The sequence below is a fragment of the Typha latifolia genome, chromosome 11 (genome assembly GCF_019914945.1).
Source record: "Typha latifolia isolate L0001 chromosome 11, TyphaL0001v2, whole genome shotgun sequence".
Lineage (NCBI taxonomy): Eukaryota > Viridiplantae > Streptophyta > Magnoliopsida > Poales > Typhaceae > Typha > Typha latifolia.
Window position 1 is genome coordinate 10,458,882 of NC_133096.1, and position 11,994 is coordinate 10,470,875.

Below are 11,994 nucleotides of genomic sequence, written 5' to 3' on the forward strand. Positions count from 1 at the left end.
CCAATTTTGGAAATTGGACTAGCATCCCGAGCTGCCGTGACATCTCATATAAGGCATTTATTTTTAGATCTTTAAATAGAAAATCCCACTCTCAGCAAGCTGAACAATGCTACATGCCCTCTTAAATGAAGTTGCACCGCTCGTTGTAGTTACCCAAAAATAGTGCATGCTGCTAACCATAGTTACCTAAGAATATATATATATATATATATATATATGATTTTTTTTTTTTTGCACATGATTTCTTATTAAATTGGTGTGGTCTAGTTTAACCACATTTTGCAGCTATTTATTGGGAATGTATACTGAAACAATATTCTTAATTAATCTTTACACTCTCCCATTTCCAATACCCATTGTAGGAGTATCTTGTCATTTTCAAAGAATTGCTTCTTAAGTAGTATCCTTTTTATTTGTAAATATGACCAACATATGATTGATGCTCTTCTCCGAGTCAATGCTTCTTGGTCTTTATGTTAGATGTAGGCAATTGCATGGATGTTATCACACTAACGCAACGTTAGGTATTATTTACATCAATTGACTTCTTTAGGAAGTATCTAGGTGCAACTAACATATCCTAAATACTTTCATTTAGCTATTAAATGGGAACTGCCATCGTTTAACCTAACCTTATCTTGTGGCCGCCCCATCTGACTTCCAACACTGGGTAGTTATCAACAACAATCACATTGAATGCTCTAAACCTTACTCGGCTTTGATACGTTATAGTTTCCTTAATTTTTCGTATTAATTCTCGAGTTTCTACTGGGTTGACGTGTCGAAATAAAATTTGACACTCTTGTGAATTAGTCATCAATCCACCACATTTAAGCTTAGTTATATATCACAGGCTGCAGCACAAAGTTTCCCACTGCTAATTTTCACGAGATCGAACTTTATTTACCGTTGCACTTACATCTTGGATTTTTTTTTAAAAAAATCATCGATAAATTACAAATAAAAGGCATGCAATTTTATGATTCTTTGCCTCGTGATGTGTGCGACATGTAATTAATTGTTGACCAATGGCATCGCCAACGCAGAAAAGAACTCACGCATGCATGCATCATGCATGCCCATTCACGTAAAGCGTTTTGTTTCAGAATGTTCTAATTAATTAAGGTGTTAATACTGAAAGAATTTAAAATAATCATCAACATCAAGATTAAGTAATATTCCTTGGTACCTTTCATCATCAAGATTAAGCAATATTCTCGTACTTAAGAGTAGAGTAAAAAATTAGAATCAAAATCAAAACACGTTAGCTCAACAGTTGAGAACTTCATCTACATTAAAGATAGATGGGAACCCATACCCATAATTTTTTTTATCAGAATTCCAAAGACTGGTGCATGTGAAAAGCTGGCTAGCTACAACCGGATTTATGCTAATAACTCCAAGACAACCACTGCCTTACTGCCATCCACTCTCTGCACGTCCATTAGTGTGAGCAAGAAGCAAGGACGAATTCCTCGCGCGGTCTTCTAGATATCTATCAACTCGTCTCTCTCATTACATAGCTCACAGAAACCCCGACTACTACCAAGTACTTATTTGTTTTTCTTTCCCCGCAAAGTATAAAATCTCTCAATCTAAAACCTTTTCCCATTCAAGTGCCATTTACTGCTCCCACCCTCAGTCCTGTGAGTGGTTGGAGTAATGATGAATCGACATCAATCGATCTTTTTGCCGTATAAAAACCCAACCACACTACTCCTTGCTCTCCTACCAAGAATCTCAACATGAGGACCAATACTCTTCTATCTCCCCTCACCCCAATCCAACTCCTACAAGCTTCCTTCTTCTTCCTCTTGGCCTTCATCCTTACTCTCCATGCACTCCTTTCCTCCACCTCCACTTTTCTACTTAGCCCAAAGATGGCGTCTTTCGTATCTCAAAACAGAGCAGCTTTTGTGTCGCTGCTGTTTTGCAGTTTAGTCCTTTTGCTTTTGTATATTTATAACCGGCGCAGTCGCGAAGTTCTACTGCTTGACTACTCTTGTTACCTCCCCGACACGGACCAGAAGTGCAGCTTCGAGGTGTCGCAGTACTTCGTCAAGCGCAGCCGCCGCTTCTCCAAGAAGAGCGAGGAGTTCATGCGCGGGATCTACTTGAAGTCCGGGCTCGGCGACGAGACTTACGCGCCGCCGTTCATATTCCAAACGGACTATGAGGCGAAGCTCAAGTCGGCGATCCAGGAAGCCGAGGAGGGCATGTTCTCCGCCGTTGACGCGCTCCTCTCCAAGGCCAACGTCGCCGTCTCCGACATCGACGTCTTGATCGTGACATGCGGATCGTTTACCTCTTGCCCCTCGCTTTCTTCCATATTGATAAACCACTACGGGTTTCGGGAGACCATCGCTAGTTATAACTTAACGGGTATGGGTTGCAGCTCCGGCGCGGCTTCCATCGACCTTGCGGGTCGGATCCTATCGAGCAGTCGTAGGATCCGATACGCCTTAGTGGTGATCACGGAGAGCATTAGTTTGAACTGGTACTTCGGGGACAACCGCTCGATGCTGGTGACGAACTGCATCTTTCGGGTGGGCACGGCGGCGGCGCTACTGACCAACGACCCGGCGAGGCGCGGCGGCGCAAAGATGGTGTTGACCCGGGCGCTCCGGACCCACTGCGGCGCCGACGACGCGGCACACCACGCCGCGTACCAGGAGGAGGACGAGGAAGGCCAGATGGGCATCGCGCTGACCAAGGACTTGATCCGCGTGGCCGGGGAGGGGCTCCGCACCCACATCCGGTCGCTGGCCCCCAAGGTGCTGACGTGGGGCCAGCTCGCCCAGCACGCGTGGCACGTGGCGGCAGGGTGGGCGAAGCGGGAGGGGAAGCCACATGTGCCGGACTTCACCCAGGCGTTCGAGCACGTGTGCGTGCACACTGGGGGCAAGGCGGTGATCGAGGCGGTGAGCCGGATCCTCCGGTTCGACGAGAGTGTGACCGAACCGGCTCGGATGACCCTGCACCGGTTCGGGAACACCTCAAGCAGCTTGATCTTCTACGAGCTCGCGTATTTCGAGGCAAAGGGGCGGATAAAGAAGGGCGATAAGGTTTGGATGATGGCGTTCGGCACCGGGTTCAAAGTCTGCAGCTTGGTCTGGACGTCGCTGAAAGATTCGTGCTTGGATGCTGATAACCCCTGGAAGGATTGCATCCATCGTTACCCCGTCAAGGCCTGGTGATCGATCAACGAGTCTGGAAATTCCCACTATCAAGACAACATTAATTATGGAAAGAAAAAAAAAAAGAAAGAAAAGGTGTGATTGGTCATTATAGAAGGTGGGCCCATCCATCTTACTATAAATGGATTCATTTGAAATAATATGATGATATATAATTAAGGTGCAGGCGTTCTCTGATCCGAGTGATAAATGAGCCAATTAAATGAAAGATGCACGTCTTAAAAGTAAGTGTCAGAAAAAAATAATATCTACCCTTCCTCTACTAAAAAGATTGCTTCTTTTCATTATTTATATAGCTGGAATCCCTGATGACCAAGTAGGCCAGTAATGAGTGCAATTCTTCAAAACGTGCTTTGCGTTAGATTTCTCCTTGTTCTATAATATTTATTACTACTTGGCCACCCGTGACTACAATGCATGCAAAGAACTATTAAATGAGATATAGCTATGTACGAGAAAATTGTTAAGTGGAATGGATCAAATCCGTGATCCATCCTGCTGATGATGCATATGGCATACAGATGGTGTCAGCAGATGATCAATGGCTGAATCTCTCAAAACTGGAGCACTAGTCTTTAAAAGGTGCACAGAGGATAGCAGCAAGCAGTGTGCAGTAATGGCCTCAGACTTGATAATAAGAGATTGCTTTTATTTTGTTAGTGAGTATTATGATGAGGATTGAGGAATGAGGAATGAGGAGGGTATGTATGGGTGTGGGAGGCCAAACATGCCGTCATCGCTGGAGAGCAGAGATCAAGAGATCTGCAGATAACTTTGGGAAGCAGCTAGCAATGGTCAATCTACTATAGTATATCAAGCAACCCATGTGCATGCATGGTATTGCATGCTGATTTCGAGAAATACTCTACGTAGATTCATGTGAGTTGTGTAGCCTGTTGATCAGTGATGGCCATGCATGATGTATTTAAATGACATGTCAGAATTATTACAAAAAATGTACCAATTGTCCTCCATAACTAAATTTCATATTATTTATTTATTTATTTATTTTTGAAGTACATCATGCTGTACTGGATTAAAAAAAAGAAAGAGATAAGTATAATGTTTGATTCAGATAGTAAAGATAAGGGTTATAAAATGTTCGCATTAGTCTTATTGTCCTTTCCTTTGATTTAATATAAATTAGTATTTATAATTTTATTTTATAACTAATATATTGTCTACTCAATTATTTTTCAAATTTTTTTATCAAAAGTAATTTGAAAAAAAATGAAAAAAATTCATATTTTAGAAAGCCCAAGCCCAAGCCCAAGCCCAAGCCCAAGCCCATATCCAAAGCCAGCCATATTGTAATAACAAAGATAACGATAACAAACGAAGGTATACGCACTCCACTGGTGTGTGTAGAAGAAATGCGAAGCCATCTCTTAGCTCGAAACCTTTGCTTACCTTCGCCACTACCTCAACAAACCAGAGCCATCCCAAGAAGAACTCCTCGTTCCACCTCTCACGACCTTCTCCTCTTCTCCGATCTCTTCCTCTCTCCTAAAAATCCAATCTTGAGACGAACCCATGTCCCCAAATCCTCCCAAATCGACGATGGCGCCTATGTTAAGGAAGCCGATCTCGAATTGCTTGATAAACCATCACCAATCCCGTTCGTGGCCGACAAAGAAGCCTCCAATTCTACCGAACCACCTGAGCGAGAGGAAACACTAGCCCCATTGTTCAATTTCTTCAAGGCCACAGGTTCGAGCACGGACCTGGACAGCGATGAGAAGCAAGAGGCGGAATCCATGAAAGTGGCTGTCGAATACTACGACCCGAAGCCCGGGGATCTGGTGGTCGGCGTGATCGTGTCTGGGAACGAGAAAAAGCTTGATGTGAGCATTGGTGCGGACATGCTTGGTACGATGCTGACCAAAGAGGTGCTTCCGCTTTATAAAGATGAGCTACCGTATCTCCTTTGCGATGTCGAGGAGAACGCAGAGGAGTTCTTGGTTCGTGGGAAGGTTGGAGTTGTGAAGGATGAGGAGGCATTGAGTAAAAAGAGGGTGCCGGGGAGGCCTGTTGTCGATGTTGGCACTGTTATCTTCGCAGAGGTACTGGGTCGAACACTTAGCGGGCGGCCGCTGTTGTCTATGAGAAGGATGTTTCGGAGAGTCGCCTGGCAACGAGTGAGGCAGGTTCTAATCTTCTTCTTCTTCTCCCCATGCGAATTTGAATGTTTTATAGTGTGTAAGTACTTGTTTATGGTTGTTATCATTGGACATGAATTAACTTTTGCTTGGATTGGGATTAACTTAAAGGAAACACTAGGTTGGAATTGATCTTTCGGTTTTATCTGATAGTAATTTCAGTAGAATTAGCGTATTTTCTGCTAATATTTATCTTGGAACAAGACAAAGTATAAAGGTCTCATTTTCCCATTCATTTCAATTTGCCCCATGATGCTCAAGGAATAGATATATTCAAATTGGATTGTATAGGTGAAGCCATTCTAAGATCGAACCCTCTCAGCAATTAATTGCTTATGATTGCTCAGCATTCATCAACATCAGCTTGGACAATGGAATGGATTAAGACTTGAAAAAAAGCTGTGCCTCAAACTGAGCTAGTCCATGTCTTCTTCAATCTGCTTTATAGATGATTAGAGATGCTCCATTTTTCCTAGTGTAGTCCTGGCATTGTATCATCTGATAGTCATGAACTCATGATAGATATTAGTAGTGCTCATTTTTTGAACAACATTGCCAAAGATGAGGTTTTATGTACTTCATGCAGATTATGCAACTCAATGAGCCTATTGAAGTTAAAATTTCTGAATGGAATACTGGTGGTCTCCTTGCAAGAATCGAGGTCTTAGTTTATTCGACCATATCCAAAGTTACAATGATGCCTTTATGATACTACAGTAACGGATGCCACTCACTTGATTTTCAGGGACTAAGAGCATTCCTTCCTAAAGCTGAATTAATGAATAGAGTGAACAACTTCACAGATTTGAAAAATAATGTAAGTGCCTTACTGGAATTATTTCTATCTGACAAGTCATCTATTTCTGTGATTACCTTATTCCATCCATAAATATTAGGGTATATAATCTTCTTCTATGGACTGTCTTATTAAAGTTGACTTTTCGTTATATGATATGTTCTCAAGGAAAATTGGATGATTCTACTTTGTGCAGGTTGGTCGAAGGATACATGTGCGCATTTGCAGGATGGATGAAGTGACTAATGACCTGATAATTAGTGAGAGAGAAGCCTGGGTTAGTTCTTTAGATTGGCCATTCTTTGTCAACTTACACCTTTTGTCAAAAATCAAAATTATCCCGTGTCTATTTCCAAATTTGCATATGCTCTCATTGTCCTTGTTCTTTTCACAGGAGATGATGTACCTTAAAGAAGGAACTCTTTTACAAGGAACTGTTCGCAAAATTTTTCCGTATGGTGCCCAAATTCGGATAGGCGAGACCAGTAGGAGGTAAGGATTTTGCACCTAAATGTTGCAACTATTGCCTCTATTACTTCTTGAGCTGGAACCTTGTGATGTCAGCTTTAGCACTAGAACCACTCCTTTTTTCCTTTCCTTTATCCCATTAGTAGATGTTGTTCACCTTTGGGTGTATTAATCTCTTGTTACATTTTATGGAAGCATTTTGAATCTGTTGATAGCCTTGAAAAAGCAATAGTTTGTAAATAGATTATCTAAAAAGCCATAATCATTTCAACTCATGAGGTTGCAGAATGTGCCCCTTCTTTTTCCACAGCTGGCTGGCTAATTGGCATCAATTGCAAGTCTTCATGTCCTGTTTCTATTTAATTTTCCTATCATCCTTAATTAATAATTGGTTTTCTGTTGCAGTGGATTACTGCATGTCTCAAACATTAGCTGTGCTCGTGTTACATCCGTAAGTGACATTCTAAAAGTGGATGAGGAGGTGAAGGTTCTTGTGGTCAAGTCAATGTACCCAGACAAAATTTCCCTCAGGTGTGCCTTGATTAGGTCATTCCTTTTCCGTGCTTTAATTTACATTGATTGTTGTCTGTGGTTATGCACGACTTTCTATTTGAAAACACTCAGAAATTCATCTGTTTTGCTATTTCTTCACAAAGTTTACCCAAGCACACAGCTCCTGTAAATTAGCACGGCTAATAATTAATACTAGTTAAATCTGGCTCTCCCTGACTTTATGAGTATTTTTATTATCCTTGTTACTTGCTCTACAGCATTGCAGATGTTGAAAGTGAGCCTGGACTCTTTCTTTCAAATAGGGAGGTGAGATCTCTGTTCTTTCTTGATTATGTATCTGCTTTTCTTGCAGTCACTTCCTTCTTTTTTTGGATGTTTATTTGTTCTTCGCTATTTTTGCTTCTCTAATCACAGAGGGTGTTTTCCGAGGCGGAGGAGATGGCAAAAAGATACAGACAAAGGCTTCCAGTCATTTCTGCAACCAATAAACCAGAGCCCCTCATGAATGATACACTTCCATTTGATGACGAGTCTACGGTGTATTCAAATTGGAAATGGTTCAAATTCGAGCAGCATGATGAAGTTGACAACAGTGGTGACTCACAATTGTAGTTCCCTCTTTATCTTTTCCTTTAAAGAGGTCAATAGAAGCTGTGGAAGAGTAGAGTTCAGTCAGTTACATGGGGGTCATACAAAAATGTTTATTCTTTTTTCTCCTTTTGTATTCTAACCAAAATTAATGTTGAAGATTGGCCAAAAACATTAGGCTAAAGATTTGGCAAACAGTTTTGTTTTGTAATCAATAAATTTTTTATTTTCTTAAAAATATATATATACAGCAGAAGAACAAGTGAATGTGTACAAGTTATCTCTTTACAAGAAGCTCGCGTTAAAGGAACACTGAATTCAAAGCTCTCTCGAAGCTTTTCCTGACCAAGAGGAAAGACATTAATCCACTGCTAGATCATAAAGAAAAGGAAAGGAAAAATGAGATCCAGCAAAATGATCATTCCCCGTTCAGTGGTTCTGAATCATCTATCATTCATCTAACTTCACCTTTGTTTAACTGGAAAGCTCCAATCCACTGCCATATTTTCTTTAGCCTTTCTTCCCTGAGAAGTAAAGGTCAGAATTTTAGATTTGTACCAGCGTATTCTTATTAGTTCAAATATGAAATTTTGTACCTTCTAGTTATGAATTTGGCTAAAACATCAGGTGCTGATCATTGCAAGAACTGCTGCCAAGTCCCCGATTCTTTGTCATGGATAGCACTTGACACAGCCCTCCATCTTCGCAACTTCAATTCCTCGAGACCACGATTGACTGTCTTCGATTGACCTCATAACATGCCAAAGCCCTTTTGAAGGTCATGCCAGAGATTTTTCCCACGATTAACATTGAGGAGTTGGGACCTCCACAAGCACCTAAAAGAATGAAGCATTGCAATCCATGATTAGTGTAGAAAGAAAATAAGTGAGAATTATGAATTTATTATCAACATTTTAACTGGATGAGTATTGTGAGTCTGTTAGTGAAGGCCAGGAACAAATATTACAAACTTGTTATCTAAGGTGAATGCTATGCAAAACAAATAAAAGAAATCATCTCTCTTGGAAGGAAGTTACACTGTTAATAAGAAAGAAAATTTGTTGTCTTAATCTCTACAACTATAGTTTCTGAAGGTTCCTTCAGTGGAAAAACTAGTTTTAGCGAGCAGACTGAGATTGTAGAATGACTTACAGTTGATGAAATTCTAAATCCAGCTGCAACCAGGTTGCTTGTTTGAATAAAGTTCTTTTAATTTATTCCTGAAAGTTCCCATGTTATTCGATTTCTCAACCGATCCATATATGTTGATAGGATGCAAATATGGCATTTGGTCCCTCTGATCACATGCAAATAGCTGATTTGCTGCATGCTCTGCCAATTTATCGTTCCAATTCAATAGGCAGCCACTTAGCAATGAAGTCCACACAGCAGAATCTGGATGACAAGGCATTGACTTCACTAACCTTTCAGCCTTCTCAACCATTCCTTTCCGACATAGAAGATCAACCATACAAGCATAATGTTGTAATTTAGGTACAACTCCATAATCATGTTCCATGGAACTGAAGTAGCGGTGAGCTTCCTCCAAAAGGCACATATGACTACAAGCAAAAAGTATAGCAAGAAGTGTGACCTCATCAGGTTTGATTGACGTCTTCTTCATATTCTCAAATGTTTGGATAGCCTTTTCGCCAAGACTATTTAAAGCATATCCATAAACCATTGTATTCCATGTCACGATATCACGATCAGCCATGCCATCGAATACTTGTTTAGCTATGGCCATATCCCCACATTTGCAGTACATATTTATAAGTGAATTTCCAACTATCAAGTACAGCTGCAAACCAAGCTTGACCGCAACTGTATGAAGTTGCTGCCCAAGAATCAACATAGACAGCTGTGAGGAAGAACTGAGAAGGCTAGCTATAACCAACTCGCTTGGGCTTATACCAGATGTTGCCATCTTCTTATAGAATAGAAATGCCTCAGCGAATAAACCATTTTGGACAAGTCCAGTTATGAAAGAATGCCAAGATGCAGCATCATTCTCAGGGCACTTCTTAAAGAGTTTGTAAGCTTCGGTAACCTTTCCGAGACGCAACATACCAGATATCATAACATTATATGTTACACAACTCCTTACAGGCATCTTGTGGAAAAGCTCCCATGCATTTTCCAATAATCCTTCCTTCATATAACCGTATATCATAGCTGTATATGCCATTGCATCTAATTGAAGCATTGCGTTGAACAACTTTTCTGCTTCCTCGAGCCTTCCATTATCCACAAAACTTGATATCAAGGAAGTGGTCGCTTCCACTGTTGGTTCGGGCATCTTTGAGAACAACTCAAGAGCATCACCAATTCTATTATCTTTCAGATAACCTTCTATCATAGAATTCCATGAGATCCTGTCCTTCTTATACATACTATCAAACAATTTCCTGGCCTCATGTACCTTCTTCTGGTTTATGTAACCATGCATTAAAATGTTCCACGAACCAATATACTTGCTTTCCAGTTTATTAAATTCTAACCTTGCTTCTTTCATGTCCAAAGATTTGCAATACATTAGAACTAAGGAGGCCTCAATGCCTTGGTCAAGATGAAATCCAGATTTTATAACATATCCATGAATAGTTTTACCATCTCTGATACTTTCTAGACCAGAAAATGCAGTTATTACCTTAACGACAACGGCTCTAGTAGTTTTGACTCCGTTCCTGATCATATAAATAAACAATTTAATTGCCTCAGCATATTGCTCAATACTAACAAATCCTCCTAACATTACAGACCATGATACAGAATTTTTGACAGGCATCAAATGAAACAACTCAAATGCAGTCCTCACCTTCTTAACCTTGATAAACCCACTAATCATGGCGGTCCAAGACACAACATTACGACTTGGCATCTGATCAAAAACTCGACGAGCATCACCAATCCGGTGATTCAGCACATAGCCCGAGATCATCGCATTCCACGTGGCAATACTTGGACTATCGATACCGTCGAGAACCCAGACCAAACAGTCAAACACACTGCAATTCGCATACATCGTGATCAGAGAAGTACCCACAAAAACATTTGCCGAGCATTGCGACTTGATCGATATTGCATGAATCTGTTCCCCTTGCCTCAACGCTCTCAGCTTTGCACAAGCAAAAAGCACAGTGGAAACAGAAGTATAATTGGGCCTCAACCCAAGCGAGTGCATCTCCAAAACCATCCGTAACACTTCATTATACTGACCTTCCCGACTATAAGCGGTCATAATTGAATTCCACGAAACAACATCTCTTCGCGGCATTTCATCGAACATCTTCCTCGCGGAAACCAAATCGCCAGATCTCGAGTAGCAATCAATAAGTTTGTTCACTGTACTGATGTCTGGGTCGACAACAACACTCTGTATAGAAAACGGCGCCGACGATTGAGATCTTAACAATTTAAAGGAGAGAGCTGCAGACTTATTAAGTATACGAAGGACGTTCATTTGATATCTTTAGGAGGGACCGCGAATACCTCGACCACCACCACCTAACGATAAATCTCATGGAATTATTTGGGCCGAGCCCAATACTAGGATAAAGCACCCAGAATAGCCCGAGGATAAACTCCCGTATAAATTCAGTGAACAGAATAAGCACTCCATTCTATGGATACAAGATCGGATAAGGAGCCAATTAAAATCCAGATCTTTGGAGTGAAAGGTCACAAGAGTCACAAGCTAATGACCGGTCATATCCTTGTGACCCAGCATTTAATACACCAAAGCCAAAGACAAAACGACCCAATTCTATCTCCGTTTTCCCAGGAATAAGAAGATACATCCCCTTGAATAGTTAATCCTATTCGACCCCAACCCAATCATGACCTTCCCCTCTCCTCTCGGCTCTCACCCCCTCGGAAATCACCAACCTCGCCAGAATTTAATACGAAGAGACCCCCCCCCCCCAGCATCCTACTATGTCCCTCTCGCACGTGCCAAATGTAGATTTTAGTATTTAGTAAAAAATTTTAAACTGGAGTTCTATATAAGGATGATTTAGAGCTTATTTTTGGTTTGTTTTTTTTTTTAATAGAATTTTGGTGTAGCTAATTTAGATTATAAATTTGAGAGACATATGCTCGAAATGAAATGTTTTCTTTTTTTTCTTTTTAATTTTAAAATTCTCCTTCTCCCGCGCGTGCGAGGGGAGGGGGGCCCCACCGTGTCTGAGTTAATGTACGGAGGTGACGTCGGAGACGGGCGATGGTTGATCCAGGCCCCGAATCCGACGGCTAATGATGCCGCCTGGCTACG

At 41.1% G+C, this 11,994-nt stretch overlaps 3 protein-coding genes across 4 annotated transcripts; 2 read left to right on the forward strand and 1 right to left on the reverse strand.

Moving 5' to 3' along the window:
* Window positions 1-1,556: 1,556 nt before the first annotated feature.
* On the forward strand, window positions 1,557-3,356 carry LOC140797963 (3-ketoacyl-CoA synthase 17-like). The gene has a single exon (XM_073151678.1). The coding sequence runs from the start codon at window positions 1,746-1,748 to the stop codon at window positions 3,195-3,197; it is 1,452 nt and encodes a 483-aa protein (XP_073007779.1). The 5' UTR covers window positions 1,557-1,745; the 3' UTR covers window positions 3,198-3,356.
* A 1,183-nt stretch (window positions 3,357-4,539) lies between these two features.
* On the forward strand, window positions 4,540-7,983 carry LOC140798216 (protein PIGMENT DEFECTIVE 338, chloroplastic-like). 2 transcript variants are annotated; one of them, XM_073151987.1, is made up of 8 exons: window positions 4,540-5,344; window positions 5,943-6,017; window positions 6,102-6,173; window positions 6,349-6,429; window positions 6,547-6,644; window positions 7,026-7,151; window positions 7,391-7,439; window positions 7,548-7,983. In XM_073151987.1, exons 1-8 carry the CDS (start codon window positions 4,571-4,573, stop codon window positions 7,743-7,745), a joined length of 1,473 nt encoding a protein of 490 aa, XP_073008088.1. In that variant the 5' UTR covers window positions 4,540-4,570; the 3' UTR covers window positions 7,746-7,983. The 2 variants fall into 2 exon arrangements, with proteins under 2 accessions (XP_073008088.1, XP_073008089.1); XM_073151988.1 differs by lacking the exon at window positions 5,943-6,017.
* LOC140798215 (pentatricopeptide repeat-containing protein At3g03580-like) lies at window positions 7,920-11,295 on the reverse strand. The gene is made up of 3 exons (XM_073151986.1): window positions 8,874-11,295; window positions 8,318-8,557; window positions 7,920-8,245 (listed from the first exon to the last, which is right to left on the reverse strand). Exon 1 carries the CDS (start codon window positions 11,182-11,184, stop codon window positions 8,887-8,889), a length of 2,298 nt encoding a protein of 765 aa, XP_073008087.1. The 5' UTR covers window positions 11,185-11,295; the 3' UTR covers window positions 7,920-8,245; window positions 8,318-8,557; window positions 8,874-8,886.
* Between the last annotated feature and the right edge of the window lie 699 nt (window positions 11,296-11,994).